This window comes from Amblyraja radiata, chromosome 29 (genome assembly GCF_010909765.2).
Source record: "Amblyraja radiata isolate CabotCenter1 chromosome 29, sAmbRad1.1.pri, whole genome shotgun sequence".
Lineage (NCBI taxonomy): Eukaryota > Metazoa > Chordata > Chondrichthyes > Rajiformes > Rajidae > Amblyraja > Amblyraja radiata.
In genome coordinates this window covers 8,305,187-8,331,689 of record NC_045984.1, presented here as the reverse complement: position 1 = coordinate 8,331,689, position 26,503 = coordinate 8,305,187, and the positions used below count along the sequence as shown (strand labels likewise).

General features: G+C 46.9%; 1 protein-coding gene across 8 annotated transcripts in view; it reads right to left on the bottom strand.

The window, feature by feature from the left end:
* LOC116989284 (transducin-like enhancer protein 4) overlaps positions 1–26,503 on the bottom strand; it is a 222,479-nt gene that overhangs the window by 24,690 nt on the left and 171,286 nt on the right. For all 8 annotated transcript variants that reach the window (XM_033046498.1, XM_033046501.1, XM_033046499.1 and 5 more), the window contains 5 exons: positions 17,569–17,622; positions 16,585–16,737; positions 15,231–15,360; positions 11,834–11,994; positions 7,020–7,096 (listed from right to left, as the gene is read on the bottom strand). In XM_033046498.1, coding sequence (XP_032902389.1) covers positions 7,020–7,096; positions 11,834–11,994; positions 15,231–15,360; positions 16,585–16,737; positions 17,569–17,622 — 575 coding nt within the window. The remainder of the gene's footprint in view (positions 1–7,019; positions 7,097–11,833; positions 11,995–15,230; positions 15,361–16,584; positions 16,738–17,568; positions 17,623–26,503) is intronic.

Below are 26,503 nucleotides of genomic sequence, written 5' to 3'. Positions count from 1 at the left end.
ATTAGTACCAATGACAACAGGAACTGGGTCAGGACTTGGCGGATCAGGGCATATTAGAGCCACCACGGGAACTATTTCTCCAACTCCCTTGGAATTAGGAGGCAGTCCCAGCTCAACTGCCACATAGCCTGTATATGGATAGCTAGTGCCACTCAGTCCCCATGTGGCAAGGTCTTTGAGTGGGCGAATGGGCACATTGGGAAGGAATCTGGTGTGCCAACTCTCAAAGATGATAGTGACTCTGGAGCCGCTGTCTAAAATGGCTCTACAGGGTTGACCATCAATTTTCACATCAGCCATCATGGATGGGCCAACCAGTCCTTGTGGCAGGTTACGAGGCTGCTGTGTGTAGACTGGACCAACCTGCTTCGACTCAGCAAACCTTTTGTGTGAAGCTTTATCTTCCTTACTTTTGCGCAGAGCACCGAGTGATTTTTGGATTACTTTTGGGCTGTTCTCTGGGGCTGTGCAGTGTGTGGCAATATGACCATTGTCTCCGCATCTGTAACAGAAGAAGCTCTCTGAGTCTTTGGCATTATGTGGTTTAGCTGCTGGGCTGGGTCTGGCCTTCCCATCCCTCTTTTTAGGGTCTGCAGTCACAGGACTGTGAGATACAGACATCACAGTTAGCTGATGTTGTAGCTGCAGCACCTGTTGCCTCAACATTTGAACTTCGTTTTCTTTTTCAGTGTCTATAGTTTTCTTGGTGGGTTTGAATTTTGGCTCAGTGTGTGTGTCTTGCTGCTTTTCCCTTAGCTCACCAAGCTCTGCACGAAGCTCTTGAATCTCTGCCTTCAACTTTTGGTCTTCTGTTGCTTTGGTATTGGCTTGGTCTCTGACTTGTGCTTGTCTTACTGTTGTATTTAATTTTCGTCGAGCTGTCTCATATTCCTCCTCTTCACGAATCTCATTTAGGAGCTTTAAGAAGGTAGGAGGTTTCTCTTTTCTTTCTCTCAATCTTAGCTGTAACAGCATCATATCAGAGTCAGTAGCACCTCTAATGAGTTGGTGAATTCGAGCATGATCGGCTCTGTGGCTGAGAAGGCCTCCTTTCTGCACTACTTTGATCAACGAGCGTTCCAGCCTCCTTAAAAAATCAGAGCTTTTCACCAGACTGTTGGTGAAGGCTCCTGAAGGCAAAATATGTCTTCTCCTGACACAAGCGTGCCAAAGGCACTTTCCAAGGCCTTTACATAGCAGTAATATAATAATATAATAATAATAATAATAATAATAATAATAATAATAATAATAACTTTAATTGTCATTCAGGTATACACATAGACACAGCGCACATTGAACGAAATTTCGTTGCATTGACTCTTCAAAGTAGCAGCAGAATATAACATTTATATCAGGCGATCAGTAAAAGTGCTTAGTGTGCCCATAAAAAGTGCTTCATGTGCATAGTTCTGTAAAATAGATATGTAGGAAAGTTTTTAAAAGTGTAAAAATGTATAAGAAAGTTCTAGTATCGGTTTGATTGTGAGTTCAATAGTCTTATGGCCTGGGGGATGAAGCTGTTGCAGAACCTGGTTGTCCCGCTCTTCATGCTGCGGTACCTCCTCCCAGAGTTCAGCAGTGTAAACAGTCCATATTGTGGGTGTGTGGGGGCTCTGGTAATGCCCTTAGCTCTTGTCAGGCAGCATTTGTAACCAATGTCCATGATGGAGGGAAGAGAAGTCCCAATGATTTTTTCCGCTGTCCTCACCACTCTCTGAAGGCACTTCCAGTCCGCAGCTGTACAGCCGCCGCACCACATAGAGATGCAGCTGGTCATGACTGATTCAATGGTGCTTCTGTAGAATGTGGTGAGGATGGGGGGGTGGAGGTGTGATCTTCTCATCCTGCGGAGGAAGTACAAACGCTGCTGTGCCCGTTTTACCAGAGATGTGATGTTTGTAGTCCAAGTTAAGGTATCCGTTATATGCACTCCCAGGAACTTGATGCTTTTCACCTGCTCCACTGCTAAGTTGTTGATGCATAGTGGAGTGTGACTGGGCTGATTTTTCTTTCTGAAGTCGACGACAATCTCCTTGGTTTTGTCCACATTTAGGAGAAGGTTATTCCTGCTGCACCAGCTCACCAGCTGCTCCACCTCCTCTCTGTATGCCTGGTCGTCGTTGTTGCGGATGAGGCCCACTACTGTTGTGTCATCCGCGTATTTGATGATATGGTTAGTAGTGGACCTGGCGACACAGTCATGTGTCATCAATGTGAAGAGCAGCGGACTCAGGACACAGCCCTGAGGGGAGCCGGTGCTCAGTGTGATGACCGAGGAGGTGTTCTTCCCCACCCGCACAGACTGGGGTCTTTCAGAAAGGAAATCCAGGATCCAGTCGCATAGTGTGGTATTGAATCCTAGGGGAGTCAGGGCTAGCGTCTGGGTCGTTTAGTCGTACAGCCTGAATTATTTCCAGGGCCGGCCCCTTTAAGCTCTCGACTATTCTCTTTCGTTTCTCACGTTCAGAGCAGTCACATTCTTCAATCATTAGATAGGCTTGTTCGAGCCAATGGTCAAGGCTCTCCTCTCCTGGCGGTGTGGGAAGGTTTCCAGAGAACATTCGCAGACGTCGAAATGCATTGTTCTCACTGGTAGGGCTCATCGTTTATCCCAACAGGTCTCCCACTGCTCGGATGATGGACTCTGGGGAGCTCCCTTGTGGAGTCTCTGTAGTCAGCATGGCTTGAACATCATTTACTGATTTTCCTTCATCAGTCATTAGTTTGTTTAGCTTAGCTAAAAAATCTTCAGCTGGGCTCACAGGTTCATTGAAGAGGAAAATTTTCCATTCTGAGCCTCCCTTCACTGGCTGCAGTTGGGGGGGAATGCGATCTGGCTGTACAACTTCACGGCATTCACAGAGTACCAGGTTGCTGCCAGTCTGAATGTCACTTTGGACGTCCCGTACCTTTACTCTCCCAAGTGCCTTTACTGTCTGAACAGTCTCTTCTATGTCTGCTTGGTCAGTATTAGTCGGCACGTCAAACAGGACAAAAGCATGGTTTGGGTCTAAACATGCTTCACTACACCAGCTATGAAGCTTAGCTGCTAACTGAGAGTCTGCTTGAGTAGCCATTATACGACAACTGCTATAGGCACTTTAATACAAAAGTCGGGAAACAAAAACACTTCTTAAAGGCAAAAACTAACAGTAAATGAAATGGGAATTAATCCCAGCGGTGCCTCCATTTTGTGTAGCGCTTCTTTTCCCTCTACATGAGCTGTGCCCCAGGTTCATTAACTTTAATTCCCTTAGAAACATAGAAACATAGAAATTAGGTGCAGGAGTAGGCCATTCGGTCCTTCGAGCCTGCACCGCCATTCAATATGATCATGGCTGATCATCCAACTCAGTATCCCGTACCTGCCTTCTCTCCATACCCTCTGATCCCCTTAGCCACAAGGGCCACATCTAACTCCCTCTTAAATATAGCCAATTAACTGGCCTCGACTACCCTCTGTGGCAGAGAGTTCCAGAGATTCACCACTCTCTGTGTGAAAAAAGTTCTTCTCATCTCGGTTTTAAAGGATTCCCCCCTTATCCTTAAGCTGTGACCCCTTGTCCTGGACTTCCCCAACATCGGGAACAATCTTCCTGCATCTAGCCTGTCCAACCCCTTAAGAATTTTATAAGTTTCTATAAGATCCCCTCTCAATCTCCTAAATTCTAGAGAGTATAAACCAAGTCTATCCAGTCTTTCTTCATAAGACAGTCCTGACATCCCAGGAATCAGTCTGGTGAACCTTCTCTGCACTCCCTCTATGGCAATAATGTCCTTCCTCAGATTTGGAGACCAAAACTGTATGCAATACTCCAGGTGTGGTCTCACCAAGACCCTGTACAACTGCAGTAGAACCTCCCTGCTCCTATACTCAAATCCTTTTGCTATGAAAGCTAACATACCATTCGCTTTCTTCACTGCCTGCTGCACCTGCATGCCTACTTTCAATGACTGGTGTACCATGACACCCAGGTCTCGCTGCATCTCCCCTTTTCCTAGTCGGCCACCATTTAGATAATAGTCTGCTTTCCTGTTTTTGCCACCAAAATGGATAACCTCACATTTATCCACATTATACTGCATCTGCCAAACATTTGCCCACTCACCCAGCCTATCCAAGTCACCTTGCAGTCTCCTAGCATCCTCCTCACAGCTAACACTGCCCCCAGCTTAGTGTCATCCGCAAACTTGGAGATATTGCCTTCAATTCCCTCATCCAGATCATTAATATATATTGTAAATAGCTGGGGTCCCAGCACTGAGCCTTGCGGTACCCCACTAGTCTGAAAATGACCCGTTTACTCCTACTCTTTGCTTCCTGTTTGCCAGACAGTTCTCTATCCACATCAATACTGAACCCCCAATGCCGTGTGCTTTAAGTTTGTATACTAATCTCTTATGTGGGACCTTGTCGAAAACCTTCTGGAAGTCCAGATATAACGCATCCACTGGTTCTCCCCTATCCAGGTTTTTTACTGGTGTTTCTCACACAGATATTCAAAAAAAAACAACACTCAATAAATCAATCTTTTATAGAACCTTTAAGTACTAATTACTATGTGGGCCCACACACTCACTCACACATGCCGGCAACATGAAAAACAAAACAAGAATAACCCCACGTTGCAGGCCTGGTCGAAGCTGGAGAGCGTCGCGGCCAAATACAGTGGAAGCCGACAAGTGCGCAGTGCAGAAGCTCACAAGATGGCGGGGAGTTGGCTGACCAGAGAGGACCCCATGTGGCAGAAATGTTCCTTCTCCCTCGTTGTCTCCAGGGCTCAGCTAACCGCTGCTCTCACTCTCCTCGTAATCCCAAATTCCACACAGCTACAGTCTTTAATCCACCCTCCGAGCTGAAGGGGTAGCAGTTAGCCTTGGCTTCTTCTCTCTCTCTCCTGGACTTCGATCACCCACAATCCCCAGCTCCCGCCCCCAAACCAACCACCACACAGGAAAAATGATTGAACTCATTTACAACAAATCAAAATGCAGAACACATATTCACAGCAAAACTTATATATATTTCTTAATAAGAAAAACTAATATGAAGTTACACAGGGCTTGCAGTGCCGGAGAACCGGGTTCGATCCCGACTGCGGGTGCTGTCTGTGCGGAGTTTGCACGTTCTCCCCGTGACCTGCATGGGTTCTCACACACCAAAGACGTACAGGTTTGTTGGTTAATTACACTTGGTATAAGTGTAAATTGTCCCGAATAATAATAATAATAATAATGGATGGGATTTGTATAGCGCCTTTCTAGAATACTCAAGGCGCTTTACATCGCATTATTCATTCACTCCTCAGTCACACTCGGTGGTGGTAAGCTACTTCTGTAGCCACAGCTGCCCTGGGGCAGACTGACGGAAGCGTAGCTGCTAATCTGCGCCTACGGCCCCTCCGACCACCACCAATCACTCACACACATTCACACACAGGCAAAGGTGGGTGAAGTGTCTTGCCCAAGGACGCAACGACAGTATGCACTCCAAGCGGGATTCGAACCAGCTACCTTCCGGTCGCCAGCCGAACACTTAGCCCATTGTGCCATCTGTAGGATGGTGTTAACGTGCGGGGATGGCTGGTCGTTGCGGACTCGGTGGGCCGAAGGGCCTGTTTCCGCGCAGTATCTCAAAACTAAACTAAACCTCACCTAGGCTGTACCTTACACATACATACAGCCCGGAAACAGGCTCTTCAGCCCACCTAGTCCGCGCCGATCAGCATACCCATAAACAAACACTATTAAGGGACAATTTACAATTTGACTGAAGCCAATTAACCTACAAACCTGTACGTCTTTGGAGTGTGGGAGGAAACTGGAGGATCCAGTTAAAACCCATGTGGTCACAGGGAAAACATACAAACTCTACACGTGTACATGCCAAGAACAAAGAGGGACTAAGATGACTCCATTGAGAACTTTTGCAACTTTGTCAGCAGCAGAAACGTGGCGACTCTTTTGTGTACTTTGTGCAATGAATTTCAATTTACCTCGGTACATGTGACAATAAAGTATCAATGAATCATTGAATCTACAGTTCTGCGGTAGACATGCACCTTCAGTGAGTCAAGCCAATGCACTGAAGGCCAAAGGAGACAATATGGTCCATCGCACAGATATCTGACGGCAACTCCATTAGTCCCAGCTCAACTGATACATTGCCAAATCCCAAGTGTGTGATTATCTGCAAAACCGTGCATTAATTCCTCATCATCAGCCCTAAGTTAATAGTGAATCTTGATTAGAAGGCTCAGGGATGTGTGGCACAGACATGAATCCTTTAACCAATCATGTTCACGCCAACAACCACTCCCCCCCTATCTACACAAACACTATTTGCCTGCTTAGGACTGTACCCTTGCCTATTTAAATGTCTGTCTGGAGACAAGGAAATGCAGATGCTGGCTTACAAAAGAAGACACAAAGTACTGGAGCATCTCCTTGGGCCAAGATCAGACTTTTCAGACCTGGAATTTGCAAGATGGCGACGTATTTGCGAAGCCTTCTAGACGAGGATCTGTTTCGTTTAGTTTTGTTAAGTTTAGAGAAACAGCATGGAAACAGTCTAGGGAGTCCACGCCGACCAATGCACCCGTACACTAGTTCTACCCCACGCACTAGGGGCAATTTACAGAAGCTAAATATCCTTCAAACCTGCACGTCTTTGGAATGTGAGAGGAAACCGGAGCATCCGGAGAAAACATACGGAAGAAGAATGTGCTAACTCCTTACAGACAGCACGCATAGTCAGGATCAAACCCGGGTCTCTGGCGCTGTGAGTCAGCAACTCTAAATGTATAGGGCGACTTTACTGGACAGCCTATAGACAAGCATTTCAGAGTATCTGTGTATGCGTGACTAAAGATAAACTAACTAACGTTACGGGTTGCATCTATGCCTCCTCAGAATCCCATCACACACACTTCTCCCCCCCCCCACTACCTCCAACCCACATCCCCCCCCCCCCTCCCCACCCACAGCCCCAATGGTGGCACAGTAATGAAACTCACGGTTTTCCCCCGGGTATGGTGGGCAGGCTCGGAGGAAGTCCTGAGGCACGCATATGAGGATGTGAGTCAAAAGCAACCTGAAAGGGAAGAGAACAACTGGGTCAGTGGCCTGGGTGCACAAAGCAATGCACATGAATGTGGCCATGGCTGCTCCGCACAAGGATAGACACACAGGGACACCCAACACCCCTCCCCCTCCCCCAGCCCATCCTTCCCCTCCTCACACCCCCCTCCGTCCCCTCCCTTCCCCTCCCCCTCTTCCAACACCCTCTTCATCTCCCCACCCCCCTTTCCCCCACACAAACCCCCTTTCCTCTCCACCTTTCTGCTCCCCACCCCCCCTCCCCATTCTGTCCCCCACACCCCCTCCCCCTCACACTCCTCTTCCTCCACCCACACACCCATGTCCCTCCCCCAACGCAACATTTTCCTCCCCAACACCCCCCCCCCCCTTCACCTCCATAGCTCCATCCTGTCTCCCACCTATTTCTCCCCTCCACTACCCCTCCCCCCACACACACAACCTTCCTCCCTGTGGCTCCACACCACAGCTCTTCAGTCCTGTCTTACACCGCCTGCTCTGGTCAACTCTGGCTTTTGCTCCAACAATCTGCCGACCAATACCCCCCCCCCCCCATCTTGTCTGTGTCCACCCATTACCTACAGCGGTTTGTTCTGCCTATCCCCTCTTCCAGTTTTGTTCTCCAACCCCCCCCCCCCGCCATCCCCTCCTCACCCTCCCCACCCTCCCCACCTCTCTTGGGTGAAACACAAAGTGCTGGAGGAACTCGGCAGGTCAGGCAGCATCTGTGGAGGGAATGGACAGGCGATTCCTTGCGCAGATGCTGCCCGGCTCACAGTTATTTACTCGGCTATAATGCAAATCCAGATTACACAATTGAGCATTTTTGTCCGTTGAAGAAGGACCTTCAGATCCATTGCCGAAATGATCATGAAGAAAAAAAGAATTGTGTTTGACCATTAGGAGTAAGGACAGGCTCGTGAGTCCCTCCATGGGAATGCGGAAAACCCTTCTCACCCAGAGAGTTGTGAATCTGTGGAATTCTCTGCCACAGAAGGCAGTGGAGGCCGATTCGCTGGATGTTTTCGAGAGTTAGGCTTAGCGCTTAGGGTTAAAGGAATCAAGGGATATGGGGAAAACCCTCCCTATCCAAGCATCTTCCTATCAAAACCCCCCTCACCTGTGTTCACCTATTATCTGCCATACTTTGTCCTGCCCCCACCTCTCCTCCAGCCTTCATCCCCCTGCTCCCACCAATCAGTCTCAACAAGGGTCCTGACCCGTAGCGTCACCCGTAACGTCTCCAGGGATGCTGCCTGGCCTGCTGAGTTACTTCAGCACTTTGTACTTTTTACTCAAGATTCCAGCACCTGCAGTTCCTTATGTCTACTGATGTATGGTTGGATTTGACCAGAGAGCACGCAAGCAAAAGCTTTTCACTGTATCTCAGTGCACATGACAATAAGAAACCAATCTCAAAGGTCTTTCTGTTTATAATTTAGGAAAGCAGTCAATGAATGCTCTTTGCTCCCCCCCCCCCCCCCCCCCCCCCCCCCGATACTTCCAGAATCAGCTCAAATCTTGGTGCACAAACCTCATACCATTTTGGCATTTGTGTTCCTGACTTATATCACAAGTGGCACTGAATAGAGTTCAAGCCTGTTATCACAGGAGTGAAACTGCACTTCAAGGATACATGAAGGATAGTTAGGATTGATGATATTGCAACAAGATCTATATGTACCTATACTATATGCAACTCATATTTCGCTTGGGCAGCTTGCACCCAGTGATATGAATATTGGTTTCTCTAGTTTCAAGTAACTCCTGCAATGCCTCCCCCAGCCTAGTCCTGCCAGTTCCACTGTTTGCATCCTTGTTTCCCTCTCGTTAGCACATCTTCCCCAGTCAACAATGGGCCATTATGGACTCCACCCGCTCCGAGGTCATCTGTTGCCAACCCTGATTTTGCTCGGAGGTACATAATAATGCTGGAGAAACTCAGCGGGTGCAGCAGCATCTATGGAGCGAAGGAAATAGGCAACGTTTCTCCAGCATTTTTGTCTACCTTCGATTTTCCAGCATCTGCAATTCCTTCTTAAACACTGATTTTGCTCAGGCCTTTTCTCGCCTCCAGTTCCCCTTCCCCCCCCCCCCTCCACCTCTCACATTCAGACTGAAGAAGGGTTCTGACCCGAAACGTCACCTATTCCTCTCCAGAGATGCTGCCCGGCCCGCTGAGTTGCTCCAGCATTTTGCGTCCACCTGGGTAATCACCGGATATCTTTACACTGTACGGGAACACTAATTCTGTGCCTCAATCCTGCATCCAATTCTTCTCTTTTGTTCTGTCAACTTAGGGCCCGTTGAGAATTGGATTGAAACTGCCCACAGGATCATCACAGTCTTCGAGACGGAAGGGAAACTTTCCTCTTGTTAGTTTGAGCTCCCTCTCAAATCCAGACCAGATGTGAACAAGTTGGGTCTGTTACACCACTGAGGCACCATCTGCTAAGGCATTTAATCGCCTAGAGGGCAGAGGTTACGCTAAAATAAAGTTAACAACTTGCTCTTTAATGCAACGCAATGCTACTTTAACCAGATGTGTTACTGGGTGATCCTAAACTTTTCCATTTCATTAGTGAAAAGTGATCACTTAAAATAAAAAAGGATTTACTCTGGGATTAAAGAAGAAATCCAATGCAACTCTACAACTGGGTGAAAAGAACCTGTTCATGTTAATGTTTTATTCGGGTGTCTTGTTGCTCTTTATTGGTATGACCGTATAGAAACATAGAAAATAGGTGCAGGAGGAGGCCATTCGGCCCTTCGAGCCATTCATTGTGATCATGGCTGATCGTCCCCAATCAATAACCAGTGCCTGCCTTCTCCCCATATCCCTTGATTTCATCAGCCCCTAGAGCTCTATCTAACTCTCTCTTAAATCGATCCAGTGATTTGGCCTCCACTGCCCTCTGTGGCAGGGAATTCCACAAATTTACAACTCTCTGGGTGAAAAAGTTTTTTCTCACCTCAGTCTTAAATGACCTCCCCTTTATTCTAAGACTGTGGCCCCTGGTTCTGGACTCGCCCAACATTGGGAACATTTTTCCTGCATCCAGCATCCAGCTTGTCCAGTTCTTTAATAATTTATATGTTTCTATAAGATGCCCCCTCATCCTTCTAAACTCCAGTGAATACAAGCCTAGTCTTTTCAATGTTCAATGGGCAAATCAAATTCCTCATATGTTGCAAAACATACTTGGCTAATAAAATACTATTATGATTATGATTAATTCCCACTTTCTACCAGCTTATAGATAGATGGTGGAGCAGGGATAATCTCGACATTCCCAAAATAATGTATGCTCACAATTAGTCATAGAGTCTAACAGTGTGGAAACAGGATCATAGAGTCTTACAGTGTGGAAACAGGCCCTTCGGCCCAACTAGCGATTCCTGCATATTAATACTATCCTACACACACTAGGACCAATTTTTAAATTTACCAAGCCAATTAATCTCCAAACCTGTATGTCTTTGGAGGGTGGGGGGAAACTGAGGATCTCGGAGAAAACCCACGCAGGTCACGGGGAGGATGTACAAACTCCGAACAGACGGTACCCATAGTCGGGATCGAACCCGGGTCTCCGGCGCTGCGTTCGCTGTAAGGCAGCAACTCTACCGCTGCGCCACCGTGCAACGCTAATCACCTTACTCTTGGCTTCTTGGCTTTAGTTTAAGATGCTCTTTGCAAGTGTGGCCGGCATCTTTTGACTGTACTAATATTAGAACTTACCCATTAATCCATTCCCCCCCCCCCCTCACCTTAAACCTATGTCCTCTGGACACTGAATTGTCAGTCAATATAACCTTCCTGCTGCCAACCTACTGTGAAGTACCTTCCAGTAAAGTGTCATCAAACTCAGCTCGTAATTCAACCGGAGGTCAGATAAGCTTCTGCTTCTGTGGTTTCTGCCGTGACCTGTTCTTCTTCAATTAAATTATAGTCCCTTTGCTCATTCCCAGTCATCAAAGGGAACCTGCTACAGTGCAATCAATACTCTGTCACTAATTGACAACTCTGAGGCGAAAATGCGGCTGAACACATCTCTTAACAGCGACACCAGAGCAAAATGATGGCAGGGCTGAAAATCAGAATGAAAGCAAAAAGAGACCAGAAGCTATCACATCACAGACTTGGAGAGACATCGATCAGCCTTGATTTTGCTATTGCAACAAAGGCAAAATCATCGACTTTCACCAGCATGAAATTGACACAACTTTGGGATTTCTGCGATGGTCTATAACAGAAAGGTCAAAAGCTGCTGTCCATTATTCAACCTTCCAACTGTTTTCTCTGCTAAAATAACAAAATCCAGGTGGATTTTAGCTTAGAGAGAGAGCAAGGGAAAAAAAACAGGCCCTTCAGCCCATCGAGTCCAGGCTGACCGTCACACTAGTTCTGTTATCCCACCTACGCACCCACTCCCGACACACCAGAGGCAATTTACAGAGGCCAATTAACCGACAAAGCTCGCACTTATCTGCAATAAACTCCCCTCACCATTCCTCAGCCCAAATGATCAAGATCCTACTACAAATTATGATAACCATTTTAAATTGATTTTAGATGGGGCAAAATAAATTGATTAAAAAAAACCAAGATGGTTACAAATGCCACATTTGGTCCAGCATATATATCAGTTCCAAGGGCTCCTTGTATCAATTCAATGAGCGCACATGGGAAGAAACCATCACTTCAACGGTTACAAAGAGTCTGGGTGCTCACCATTGGTGATCGGCAATACACGGCCGCTGAGCTCATTTGAGGTGAGATGTGGAGGCTTGCGTAGGCCCCGGGGCTGGCTAACTCCCCATTCATTCCCGCGTGTGCCATCATTCCAAACGGTGTCGCGTAGGGACCGGGTACGGTGAGTGGGCTCCTTAGACCTTTGTGGAAAAAAAAAGTGCAAGAAAACCGTTTTAGTTTTAGAGACACAGCGGGGTCGGAAACAGTTCCTTCGGCCCCACCGACTCCACGCCAACCATCGATCGCCCGCACACTAGTTCTATGTTATTCCACTTTCGAGTCCTACACACTAGGGGCCAATTGACCTACAAACCTGCACGACTTTGGGACGTGGGAAGAAACCGGAGCACCCGGAGAAAACCCACGCAGTTGCAGGAAGAACGTGCAAACTCCACACAGACAGCACCCGTAGTCAGGATCAAACCCGGGTCTCTGCTGCTGTGAGGTAGCTGCTCTACCACTGAGCCACTGTGCCGCCCAATTTGAAAATACCTTTAAATTCACAAATTATGTTTGCCGTACAAATATCGAAGGACGGTGGTTTTATTGTAGACAAAAGAGGCTGGCACAAACAATTAATGAACATGCGTTTAATGGCGTTTAACTGTTTAGAGGTGCTGGAAGGCTATACCGTCAGAAATAAAAGTATTGTTGCAGGATAAAACTGCACATGTCCACAATCACACCAATAGACGCTAGCAGACACCATGTTTCCACTCGTGGGAGAGTCTAGGACCAGGGAACATGTGCCTCAGAATAAATGGATTCATCTTTAGAAAGGAAATGTGGAGGAATTTCTTTAGTCGAGGGTGGTGAATCTGGAATTCATTGCCACAGACGGCTATAGAGGCCAAGGCGTTGGCTGTTTTTAAAACAGAAATCGACAGCTTCTTGATTAGTCAGGGTGTCATTGGATATGGGGTGAAGGCAGAAGAATGGGGTTGAGAGGGAAAGATGGATCAGCCATATAGCAGAGTAGACTGGATGGGCCGAATGGCCAACTTCTGCTCTTATGACTTTGAACGTATTAACCATCTGACTCTTAAACAAATGGACACCATTATCTCCCACTCAAACCAATGAACCTATTTCAATACATGTATGTTTACACATATGGATAATGAATAAGCACAGACTGACACCCGCACTCATACTCACTCACTCAGTGCATTTACAATTACACTCAGGAAATCACACTTTAAATTCCCTATACCTCACACTGGCTCGGAGGCACTTCCAGTGACAGAGACAAGTGGGATCAGAGCATCTTCTGCAACACGGGCTCACACGGACAGTCACACTTACATGAATCTGGAATGTTCACGCTCACACTTAGAGTCATAGAGTGATACAGTGTGGAAACAGGACCTTCAGCCCATCTTGACCACACCAGCCAACATGTCCCAGCTATACTAGTACAACCTGCCTGCGTTTGGTCCATATCCCTCTTCACCTGTCCTATCTATGTACCTGTCTAATTGTTTCTTAAACATTGGGATAGTCCCAGCCTCAACTACCTTCTCTGGCAGCTTGTTCCATACACCCGCCACCTTTTATGTGAAAAAGTTACCCCTCAGACTCCTATTAAATCTTTTTCCCTTCATCTTAAACCTATGGGCCTTGATTCCCCTACTCTGGCCAAGAGACTCGGTGCATCTACCCAATCTATTCCTCTCATGATCTTATACATCTCTATAAGATCACCCCGCATCCTCCTGCGCTCCAAGGAGTCCCAGCCTACTCAACCTCTCCCTATAGCTCAGACCCTCTAGCCCTGGCAACATTCTTGTAAATCCTCTCTGTACCCTTTCTAGCTTGATAACATCTTTCCTATAACACTGTGCCCAGAATTGAACACAATACTCTAAATGCAGCCTCACCATCATCTTATACAACTGTAACATGGCCTCCCAACTTCTATACTCAATACTCTGACTGAAGAAGGCCAATGTGCTTATCGACCACCCTATCCACCTGCGACTCCACCTTCACGGAACCATGCACCTGCACTCCTAGATCCCTCTGCTCTACAACACCCCCTAGAGCCCTGCCATTCACTGTGTAGGTCCTGCCCTTGTTACCTCTGCACCTCACATTCTCTTGTTGTGCCAAATTCGCAAATAAAGCTTGATGACATTCAGCCATGATTAAATGGCAGAGTAGACTTGATGGGACAAATGGACTAAACCTGCTCCTATAACGTATGAGCTTATGAAAAGAGCCAGGTTGGTGGAATTCATGGCGTAAAATCAACTCTCATGCCCCTGGTTTACAGCAACTAACTGCCATGTCCATTAAGGTTTCTCGAGTTTTAGCTTTCACTATTTGCTTGTCAAAGAACCACACCATCCTGACAATGATCATATTTCGGGAACAAGGTATAGAAACATGGAAAATAGGTGCAGGAGTAGGCCATTCGGCCCTTCGAGCCTGCACCGCCATTCAATATGATCATGGCTGATCATCCAACTCAGTATCCTGTACCTGCCTTCTCTCCATACCTCCTGATCCCTTTAGCCACAAGGGCCACATCTAACTCCCTCTTAAATATAGCCAATGTACTGGCCTCAACTACCTTCTGTGGCAGAGAGTTCCAGAGATTCACCACTCTCTGTGTGAAAAATGTTTTCCTCATCTCGGTCCTAAAATATTTCCCCCTTATCCTTAAACTGTGACCCCTTGTTCTGGACTTCCCCAACATCGGGAACAATCTTCCTGCATCTAGCCTGTCCAACCCCTTAAGAATTTTGTAAGTGCGTGGGGTGGCACAGTCACACAGCGGTAGAGTTGCTGCCTTACAGCGCCAGAGACCCGGGATTGATCCTGACTACGGGTGTTATCTGTATGGAGTTTGTACATTCTCCCTGGGACCTGCGTGGGTTTTCTCCAGGTGATCCGGTTTCCTCCTAAACTCCAAAGACGTCCTGGTTTGAAGGTAATTGGCTTCAGTAAAGATTATCAAAAAATTGTCCCTCGAGTGTCGGATAGTGCTACACTGGTAGGATGAATGGTCGGCACGGACTCGGTGGGACACAGGGCCTGTTTCCGTGCTGTATCTCTAAACTAAACACATTGCATCCAAGATGGCACCTTTTGCGTGCTCGTCACAGAGGTGAATCTGCAATCACGCATTACAATCACTCCACTCTTTTAAAATTCTACTCCGACACAAACATTTCTTACTCAAACAATGCTCTTCTTAATCTCCCAATACTAAAGTTATTCACATTATTTCCCGTTATCATGTAACTGCACACTGTGGATGGCTCGATTGTAATCATGTATTGTCTTTCCGCTAACTGGTCAGCACGCAACAAAAGCTTTTCGCTGTAACTCAATACACGTGACAATGAACCAAACTCAAACAAGGTCTTACCCAAAGCGTCCACACTGGATTTATTGGACATCTGTCGCAGTCGAGACGCAGAGCTGGGTCCGGGAGTTAAGGAATCACTCCGGGGTGTGGGGGTGATGGACTTCGAGACTGGAGTGGTGGCCTTCTCATTCTGAGAACATTAGGATAAAGCAAAATGTGAGATCAAACATTGGAGCTTACCTAACGAATGAGCTTCTATCCCTTGTCCAAGCCCTGCTATGTATCGGAGGGAAGTGCAGGTTGGAACTGGTTTACACCGAAGATGGACACAAAATGGTGGAGTAACTCAGCGGGTCAGGCAGCTTCTCTGGAGAAAAGGAATAGGTGATGCTTCAGGTCGAGACCCTTCTTCAGACCTTTCCATTTTGAAGAAGGGCCTCGACCCCGAAATGTCACCTATTTCTTTTCTCCAGAGATCTGGCTGACCCGCAGAGTTACTCCACCATTTTGTGTCCATCTTCCCTGCGCTATGGATCTGTTGTGCAACCAACCTGGACACAACAAGACACCATAAACGCCAATGTAAACATGACCAGATGACAGCAATGATTTACAAGGGATAAATACTGGTTTTGACTCCAGCATGCACCACTTGGGCAGCTTACAGCCCAGTGGTATGAACGTTGATTTCTAATTCCTGCACTCCTTCCCCCAACCCCCTCCCCCCCCCCCTCCCCCGCCAGTCGTCCTACCAGTTCCACTGTTCGCATCCTTGTATCCCTCGCGTTAACACATCTTCCCAGACCAACAATTGACTCCACCCTTCCTGATCTCATCTGCTGCCAGCCCTGATTTTCTCTGGCCTTTTCTCGCCTCCAATCGAACATTACTGGACTTAACTTTGCACTGAACGTTACCGTGTATCTGTACACTGTAGACGACTTGATTGTAATCACGTATAGTCTTTCCACTGACTGGATAGCACGCAACAAACAAAGCCTTGCACTGTATCTCGATACACGTTACAATAATAAACTAAACTAAACCACTTGGGCGGCACGGTGGCATAGCGGTAGAGCTATTTGCCTTACATTGCCAGAGACCCGGGTTCAAACCTGACTGTACGGATTTTGCACATTCTCCCCATGACCTGTATGGGTTTTCTCCGAGATCTTCAGTTTCCTCCTACACTCCAAAGAGGCACTGGTTTGTAGGTTAATTGGCCTAGGTATATCAATGTAAAATTGTCCCTAGTGTGTGTCGGGTGGTGTTACCGTGCGGGGATCAGTGGTCCGTGCGGACGTGATGGGCTGAAGGGCCCATTTCCGTGCCGTACCTCTAAAACTAAAACTGTAAAAACACACAGAAGACCTGGCTTGGACTTTGCTCAATACTCAAGGGTGGCTCCACTCACCAGGCCTGGCTCCTTAGACTTGGTGGGCGGCGTGCTACGTGAGGAGGCCAGCGACGCTGGGCTGCTGGGGGCGTCCTTGCGCAGCAGGTGGAACTTGTCCAGCCCGTTCCCCCGGGGCGAGTGGGATGGGCTGCCCTGTGGAGACGACGGGTCCTGCAATCAAGGCAAATCGTTACTGCGTGTGATGGACAGGAACCAGAGAATGTGTAAAAGGAGACTTACTGGTGAAGAACCAAAGCAAAGATTTAATATTGCCTCAAGGTTAAAAGATGGAATCATCTCACGATAATGAAAGTTTGTTAGGGTCTAGAGCTGCCGAGACTTTAACAAAACCCTGCTTTCCCTCTCCTTCCGCCCCTTCCCCAAACTAATCGTCCTGCCTGTTCCACAGTGCGTATCCATAAATCCCTTCGTTATCACCTCTTCCACAGCCAACAATGGACCATTGTGGGCTCCACCTTTCCTTGGTCATTGGTGCCGGCTCTGATTTGCAACATACTTTTTCACACTTCTAGTTTTCCTCCCCCCTCTCTCAGTCTGTCGACGGGTTTCGACCTAAAGCATCAACTATTTTGCACAGATGCTGCCTGACATGCTGCGTTACTCCAGTATTTTGTGTCCATCTAACTAAAGCTATGTGGGTCTCTAATGAGTCAACAAGAGAGCTAAAAAGGACTGCCTCTCCCCAGAGAGTGATAGCTTGCAGACTTCCAGTCACAGGGAGTGGTCTAATCATTCATTTAAAAAATGTTAATAAGTGATAGGAGCAGAATTCGGCCTGTCAAGTCTATTCCACCATTATATAACGGCTGATCTATCTTTCCCTCTTAACCCCATTCACCTGCCTTCTCCCCATAACCCGGCACCATGATCCTGCAATCTAAATTTCTATTATCAATATCACTGACCATCATACAGAATTAAATTGTATAATTTTTAATATTAGAAATTCATATAATAATGCTTTAAAAAAAATAAACAAACCTCATTTGAAACATCCACGACTAAGTTATCATCACTCTTGTCGCCGTCACTGTCCTGGTTATAAAAGAGAAAATAATGTTAGCAGATGTAACATTAGGTAGAGCCTGGGGTGGGGGGGGGGGGAGGGCTGCAGAACAGACAGGCTCACGGTTCCCTAAAGCTGGCAAGTCCGGTGAAGAGTGGGGTGAAGACAGCATTTGGCACAAACGTTGGGACATCATGATGTAGCTGTACAAATCGTTGGCGAGACCACTCTTGGAGCACTCTGTGCTGCTCTGGTCTCCCAGCTACAGGAAGGATGTCATTAAGTTGAAAAGGATGCGGAAGACATCTGCCAGCATGTTGCCTGGGCCTCGGGCCTTCAGTCACAGGGAGAGGTTGGACTCAATGGGACCTTTTTCTTTGGAGCAAAGGGGGCTTTATTCTCACAGAGAGTTGTAAGTCTGTGGAATTCTCTGCCTCAGAGGGCGGTGGAGGCCGGTTCTCTGGATACTTTAAAGAGAGAGCTAGATAGGGCTCTGAAAGATAGCGGAGTCAGGGGATATGGGGAGAAGGCAGGAATGGGGTACTGATTGGGGAAGATCAGCCATGATCATATTGAATGTTGGTGCAGGCTCGAAGGGCCGAATGGCCTACTCCTGCACCTAATTTCTATGTTTCTATGTTTCTATGATCACATTGAATGGCGGTGCTGTACCAAAGGGCCGAATGGCCTACTCCTGCACCTATTGTCTATTGAGATGATCTTGTTGGGGTGCACAAGATCACGAGGGGCATGGATAAAGTGAACACTCAGTTTTACCTAGGGTGGAGGATTCTAAATCTAGAGGGCATAGGCTTATGGTGAGAGAAAGGATATTTAAGAGAAGTACACTTCTGAACGGTACTGTTTTTACAACAAGCTGCCAGAAGAAACTAAAGGAGCAAATACATTTACAACTTTTAAAAGATACTTGGACAGCTATATGGTATGGATGACTTTAGAGGGCTATGGGCCTAATGTAGGCAAATGGGATTAGCCCAATGTCAACCTGGTCGGCATGGACAAGTTGGGCAAAGGGGCTATTTCTGCGCTGTACAGCTCTATCAGTCTTTGAATGTATGGAGACTGTAGGAAACTCCCCTCCTTTCAGGAACGGGGTAGTGATTGTGGATGATCAGCCACGATCACATTGAATGGCGGTGCTGCCTCGAAGGTCCGAATGGCCTACTCCTGCACCTATTTTCTATGTTTCTAATATTTCCTTACTGACTTTTAATGCAGGAATTAACCAAATGAACAGAACAAACTTAAAAGGTCACATAACCGTGTCTGCAATATGTTAGATAATTATTTCAATCATGCTGGTTATGAGAGATGATGAGAGTTATTCCTGAGTATGTTTTGCTGACATCTCATTCCAGGAGGGTGTGGTCAGCTCGCTTCTGAAGTTCCAGTAAGCCTCATCAACAATAAACCATCGCTGGTTCTCAGAAATGGAACTTCCTCCAGCAAATACTCTGGATTTTTTTTTAGATACAAAATGGTAAACAGACCCTTCAGGCCACCCAAGCCTATGCCGATTATCAATCACATGTTCACATTTGTTCCATGTTATCCCACTTTCTCGTCCACTTCCTAGGGGCGATTTTACAGAGGCCAATGGAACGACAAACCAGCACGTATTTGGGATATAGGAGGAAACCAGAGCACCTGCAGGAGGAAACCTACAGGAAGAACGTGCAAACTCCGCACAGACAGCACCCGTGGTCAGTATCGATCCCTGGTCTGTCTCTGGGGCTGTGAGGCAGCAACTCTACCATCTGCACTGCTATGGTCTATCTTATGTTCATCACTTGTGATTCGATCCTGACTGTCTGTGCTGTCTGTACGGAGTTTGTATGTTCTCCCTGTGGGGTTTCTCCGAGATCTTCGGTTACCTCCCACGCTCCAAAGACGTACAGGTTTGTAGGTTAATTGGCTTGGTATAAGTGTAAATTGTCCCTAAGATAGCGTTAATGTGCAGGGATCGCTGGTGCGGAAGGGCCTGTTTCCCCGCTGTATCTCGGAACTAAATTAAATTTGTTATCCACATATGGGTGCGTCGACCGCAATATTATCTGGATTTAAATCTTCCAAACATTTTGTTTCTTTTCATTTCTTGCCAGATTAAATTGATAGCTAGCTAAACATCGTGGGATTGGAGACTGAATGGTAACACCTTGGCACGTAAGAGCATTTCAGTCAAACAGGGAAACTGGGAGCAAGGTGAAAAGATCCCTACTTCTATTTTCAAATGGGTTTAAGAGTGGGAACAATAAACAGTATCAGTGTCAGGGATTGGCAAACCGCTCCACAATACCAAGCATTCCTTAGCCCGCAGGTTTGTCACACACGGTGAAGGCGTTAGTAAAGAAATCCTTCAGACATTCTTTGCATCCATTGACCCATTAGCAAAACGTATCTCACGAATGTAATTTTACACCATAATCACACTGCCAGGTGCCAGATTCAGTTGAATGCAGAGAAATGCAAAGGGCTACACTTTGGAAAGGAGAGTGAGTGAAGGCAATGTTTACCGCGGAGTACAGTTCGAATAGAGGTCGAGAAGCTCAGGGATTTGGCGGTGTATCTGCATACTTTGTTGGAAATGAAGGGCATGTTTGAGAATTAACAGCCGGGCTTTATAAACGGTGACATCGTGTACAAAAGCAAGGAAGCTGCGCTAGATCTTTTGTACCCACTGATGTATTGTGTCCAGTTCTGGCACCATCCATTAGGACAGGACTCGGCAACCTTGTTCTGCATAGGGGCCGGGATGCATGTCTGTGAGCGGATGGCGGGCCATATCTATCACGTGTACACATGGATCCAGCCCCCATCCCGTCCCGGATGGCAGGCATCAAATCACGTGTTCACAGAAGATAGACAAAAATGCTGGAGAAACTCAGCGGGTGAGGCAGCCTCATGCAATCCTTGCATGTCTCACCTGCTGAGTTTCTCCGGCGTTTTTGTCTACCTTCGATTTTTTCCAGCATCTGCAGTTCTTTCTTAAACGTGTTCACAGAAGGTGCGTGGCCGTGCTGGAGGCTTTGCGCAGGATGTGGTACAGCCAGTGCTCGGCGGCGCTCGGTGCTCCGGTTGATTACGGGGAAAAAAATCCGCCTGCGGGCCGGATGATTTCGGGCTAGGCCGTAGGCTGCTGACCCCTGCATCAGGACCATCACCACCGACTCCATCTACACTTCACGCTGCCTATCAAATGCAGCTAATGTAATCAAACACTTGGCCCACCTCGGTCATTCCTTCATCTCCCTGCTCCCATTGGGCAGAAGATACAGAAGCTTGCAAGCACGCACCACCAGACTTAGGAGTAACTTCTTTCCCTCAGTTTATAGGCTTCTGAAAGGTCCTTCAAATAACTAGGGTACTGTCCAATTCACCTCTACCCCACTGCAGACATTGGAGTTTGTCGCTGGCAATGGTGTTCTCCAATGCTATACTTTGGACTTCAGAGATGCAGCACAAAAGCAGGCCCTTCGGCCCACCGAGTCCATGCCGACCAGCCATCATCCCGTACACTAGCACCATCTACACACACAAGGGACAATTTATAATTTTACTGAAGGCAATCAACCTACAAAACTGAACACCTTCGTAGTGTGGGAGGAAACCTGTGCTCCTGGAGAAAACGCACGCGGTCACAGGGACCACGTACAAACTCCACACAGACAGCACCAGGGTAGTCAGATTGAACCCGGGTCTGCGGCGTTGTAAGGCAGCAACTCTACCGCTGCGTCACTGTGCCACCTTATATTCTGAGAACAATCTTCTGCAATCTGTGTCTTTCCCTTTGTTTATCTATTGTACTAGAGTTTGTTTCGATTATATTTATCGGTATTATCTGCATTCATTGGATAGCTTACCAAACAAAGATTTTCTCTGTACCTCGGTACGTTGGCAATAAAAAAACATAAATATATGAAAGTAAACTTAGGGATGATGTTAAAGTCTTTGGGGAGGAAACAGGAGAGATTCACTAAATAGATGAGGTGCTTTAATGAGTGGCGATGCTAAGGTGGTTCTACAAGGAACAGAACAGGCTAGAAGGGAATCGATGAAGGGTCTGACAGAGTAGATTATGAGAAATTATTTTCCTATTGATGAGGCTCAAGGCTAAGGGAAATGGAATAAAGATGATTGATAAATCATCAATAAAAATTGATCATCATAAATGGGCGGCATATCAGCGCAGTAGTAGAGCTACTGCCTTACGGCGCCAGAGACCCGGGATCGATCCCGACTATGGGCGTTTGTCTGTATGGAGTTTGTGCGTTCTCCCCGTGACCTGCGTGAGTTTTCTCCGAGATCTTCGGGTTTTTTCCCACACTCCAAAGACGTACAGGTTTGTAGGTTAACTGGCTTGGTATAAATGTAAATTGACCCTAGTAGGATAGTGTTAATGATTATGTTAATCACCATAGATTAATAGAAGCAGATTCACTTGTAGCTTTCCAAAAGGGAAGTGGAAATATATCTGAAACAAAATAATTGGTGAATGGAATGAGTGCAGAAAGACGGGAGTGGATGGATGACTGGACAGACTATATGGGCCAACAGGCCTCTTCTCATTCTATTACACTTCTAAGATTCTTCAAGGGTTTGAGATTGAGAATGTGGCACACAAGGTCACATTGATAAAGAAATCAGGCTCCATATCTTCCAATTGATTCAATGGTTTAGTTGTCACAGATGCAACTGCACAGTGAGATTATTTTTACACATATTCCACATGCAGTCGCCGCCATTCACCGGTCCCACCGACCAACGACAAGCCTTTGGGTGGGTTGTCGGTGCTGTTGACCGAGAAGCTTTTAGAATCGCAGGAAGTCTTCTGATTTGCAATTTTACTGAAGCCGATTAACCTACAAACCTGCACGTTTTTGGAGTGTGGGAGGAAAGCGGAGTACCCAGAGGAAACACACGTGGTCACAGGGAGGACCGGCAAACCCCCGTACAGACAGCACCCGTTGTCAGGATCGAGCCCGGGTCTCTGGCGCAGTGAGGCAGCAACTCTACCACTGCGCCATCGTGCCGACCTCTCTGTCCCTTTAAATTGGACCGCTAAGAGGAGCATCTGTGCCAGGTCCTAATGTTCACCGGCCTGCCAGATGGATTGGAAGCTAACCCAGCCAGGGCTTACACAAGCAAATTGGATAAGCGCTTGCGAGAAAATAATTTACAGGGCAATAGGGAGAGAGCAGAGGAACAGGACTGAAGAGCTTGCTCAACTTGGAGCCAATGTGGAACTTGCTAGGCCAAGTGGCTTCCTGTGCTGAAACAATTCTATGGTTTCATTCAGCCATCCACTATTACAGCAACAGAGCGGAAAAACGGCCATTAAAACCTTCATTGGGGTGATCTGGCCGGATGACTGGCTGTTAAAATTTTTTTAAAGCTGCTCTCCTCGAAGAAAGTGATCGCTGTTCTTAGCGTGCATGGCATTCATCTTTCATCAAAGCTTTTCTGCTGTAATTGTGCTCCCACAGACCCCGATCTTGAAGAGCTGGGCAGCACGGTGGCGCAGTGCTAGAGTTGCTGCCTTACAGTGCTAGCAACCCGGGTTCGATCCTGACAATGGGTGCTGTCTGTACGGAGTTTGCCCAGTTCTCCATGTGGGTTTTCTCCGAGATCTTCGGTTTCCTCCCACACTCCAAAGACGTACAGGTTTGTAGGTTAATTGGCTTGGTATAAGTGTAAATTGTCCCTAGTGTGTGTAGGATAGTGTTAGTGTGCGGGGATCGCTGTTAGGTGTGGACCCGGTGGGTTAAAGGGCCAGTTTCTGCGCTGTATCTCTAAACTAAACTAAGTTCAACACGACCTGACCCAGGGCCCTCCCCAACAAATGGCAACAGAGCAGAGACTGGCCAATTGGCAACAGTGAGGCCCGTCGATGGCCCCAGATCTGCTCAGCGATTCGCCGGCCAAATCGCCACTTGGCCCACGCAATGGGATAATAGAAAGTAGTCATTGCAGCAGCAGTCCGTGTGAGCTGCTCGAGGTTGGAGCCCAGCCCATTCCTCTTCCCTTCCCTCTTGCAATTCAAATTGAAACTAATAGCTGCTACCACAGGGGCCGCAGTCATGTTCCTTAGCAACCAAATCAGGAGTTCGGTGACCTCCAGAGTCAAGCCAAGAACAGAGGCTGAGAAAGCAGCCATTTCACAGAGACTTACTGACCAACATAGGACCGAGGCTGGGGACAACGCTATTCTAAACATTATTCCCGCTAAACGTTATTCCCTTATCATGTATCTATCTATACACTGTAAATGGATCGATTGGAATCATGTATTGTCTTTCTGCTGACTGGTTAGCACGCAACAAAAAAAGCTTTTCACGGTATCTCGGTACACGTGACAATAAACTAAACTAAACTAAACAAGGGTGCTTGTGGAAGTCACACACGTTGGGCTCTTTTATTCTGGCGAGTGCATCGGTCCTTTAATTTTCAAACGATTCTCTCCCAGTCTCACGCAGGCCACCCAGAGTGGGCCGGATCCTGCCCTGGGTCTGAGCCTGCACTAACGCTGCTCACAGAGTAGACAGTACAACAGGTTTGTGTTTACAACCCTGTGCTGCTGCATGTAAGAATTTCATTGTTCTGTTTGGGTACATATATGAGAATAAAACGCTCTTGAGAGACAAGCTACGAAGAAAGATGCCAGTGCTGGCAACTTGCGTTATCCCAGGCCTCCCACTCCTGTATTCCTCCCTGCCCATGTTGTCTGTTTATGGTGGTACATCTACACATGAGGACAATCAATGTAGCACCAAACACACAAGGTCTTTCTTCACCAGTGTGCCCACCTCTAGACTTGTGCATTATCCTCCAATAAACCAACCTCACCAACTAAGCTGATCAACCTCACCAACAAACAGGGTGTGGAGAAGGGTCTCGACTCAAAATGTCACCTATCCATGTTCTCCAGAGATGCTGCCTGACCTGTTGAAGTACTCCAGCACTTTGTGTCCTTTTTTGTAAACCAACATCTGCGGTTCCTTTTTTCTACTCACCAACTAAGCTCATTGGCGCATCTTTACTAGTGCCTCATTCTGTTTAGTTCACTTTATAATACATTGTGGAAACAGGCCCTTTGGCCTACTGAGTCCATTGTTCACCTGTTCACACTAGTTCTATGTTGCTTTCACATCCTACAAACTCAGGTCAATTTATAGAAGCCAAATAACCTACAAAACGACACATCTTTAGGACATGGGAGGAAACTGGAGCACCTGGGGAAATCCATACAGTCATAGCGCAAGCAGGCAGACTCCACGCAGAGCGCACCAGAGGTCAGGATTGAACCCTTGTTGCTGCATCCCAACTAACTGCTAGGAGGTGGGCATAGATCAGAAAACTCAGAGCAGACAGCAACCAAGAAGGTTCTCGACCCGAAACGTCACCTATTCCTTTACTCCAGACCCGCAGAGTTACTCCAGCTTTTTGTTTCTTTCTTCGGTTTAAACCAGCAGTTCCTTCCTGCACAGCGACCACATCTACCCGTGTAGGAAGGAACGGCAGATGCTGGTTTAAATCAAAGATAGACAGAAAATGCTAGAGTAACTCAGACTGAAGAAGGATCTCAACCCGAAATGTCACCCATTCCTTCTCTCCAGAGATGTTGCCTGTCCAGCTGAGTTACTGCAGCATTTTGTGTCTATCTTCGACCACGTTTACTTTGGCTTTTACTCCAAGAATCTCCTGACTAAACCATCAATAAGAAATAGAAACCTTCTACTGAACACAAAGTGCTGGAGGAACTCAGTGGGTCAGGCAGATTCTGTGGAATGAATGGACATACAACATTACTGCCCATTCCCTCCACAGATGCTGCCTGACCCGCTGAGTTCCTCCACCATTTTGTGTTTTGCTCAAGACAGTCTGAAGCGTCCCGACTTGAATCTTTCTCTCTCCAGTCCCTCAACAGATGCTGCCTAACCCCACCAAGTTCCTCTAGCACCTGGTTACTTGTTCAGAATTCCAGCATTTGTAGTTTCTTGGATCTCCAAGCCTTCCACTACAGCAAGTCTATCGGCCAAAAGGTATAGAAGTGTGAAAACGCACACCTCCAGATTATTCAGGGACAGTTTCTTCACAGCTGTCATCAGGCTGGTTTAAATCGAAGATAGACACAAAATGCTGGAGTAACTCAGACTGAAGAAGGTCCTCGATCTGAAACGTCAGCCATTCCTTCTCTCCAGAGATGTTGCCTGTCCAGCTGAGTTGAACCATCCTACCACAACCAGAGAGCAGACCTGAACTACTATCGGACTATCTTTGATTGGACTTTACTGGCTTAACTTGCCTTAAACGTTATTCCCTCGTGTATCTGTGCACGGTGAATGACTCGATTGTAATCATGTATTTTCTTGGGGTGGGAGATTGCAACCTTCACGTGGTCCGCCCTGTTTCGACGATCAACCTGGCGTGCAGAATCAAATAAGATCAAATAGAACAAGTTGTCCTACAACTTTAGGATGTGCACGCCATGCGTGAGAAGAAGAAGATGTATTTTCTTTCCGCTGGCAAGTTAGCGCGCAACTAAAACTTTTCACTGTACTTCAGCACACATGACAATAAACTAAACTGAGAAACTACAGATCCAAGACTTACACTGCGGCTAAAAGGCTTTAATTAGTTCTGATGCTTCTAAAAGGATTCTCAGCCCATAGTTTGCATGAAGAATAGAATAGGTACTATTTTGCTTCATTCTAGTTTCATCTCACAGTGCAGCAGATGTCTTCACAGTGTATTTGTATGTAAATATGTCATGGGCCTCGGAAGACATAGCAACGATATCCGTGCATGTTTGGTGTTAGTAACTTGATTAGTGAGTTCATAAGTTCATAACTCATTGGAGCAGAAGTAGGCCATTCGGTCCATCGAGACTAC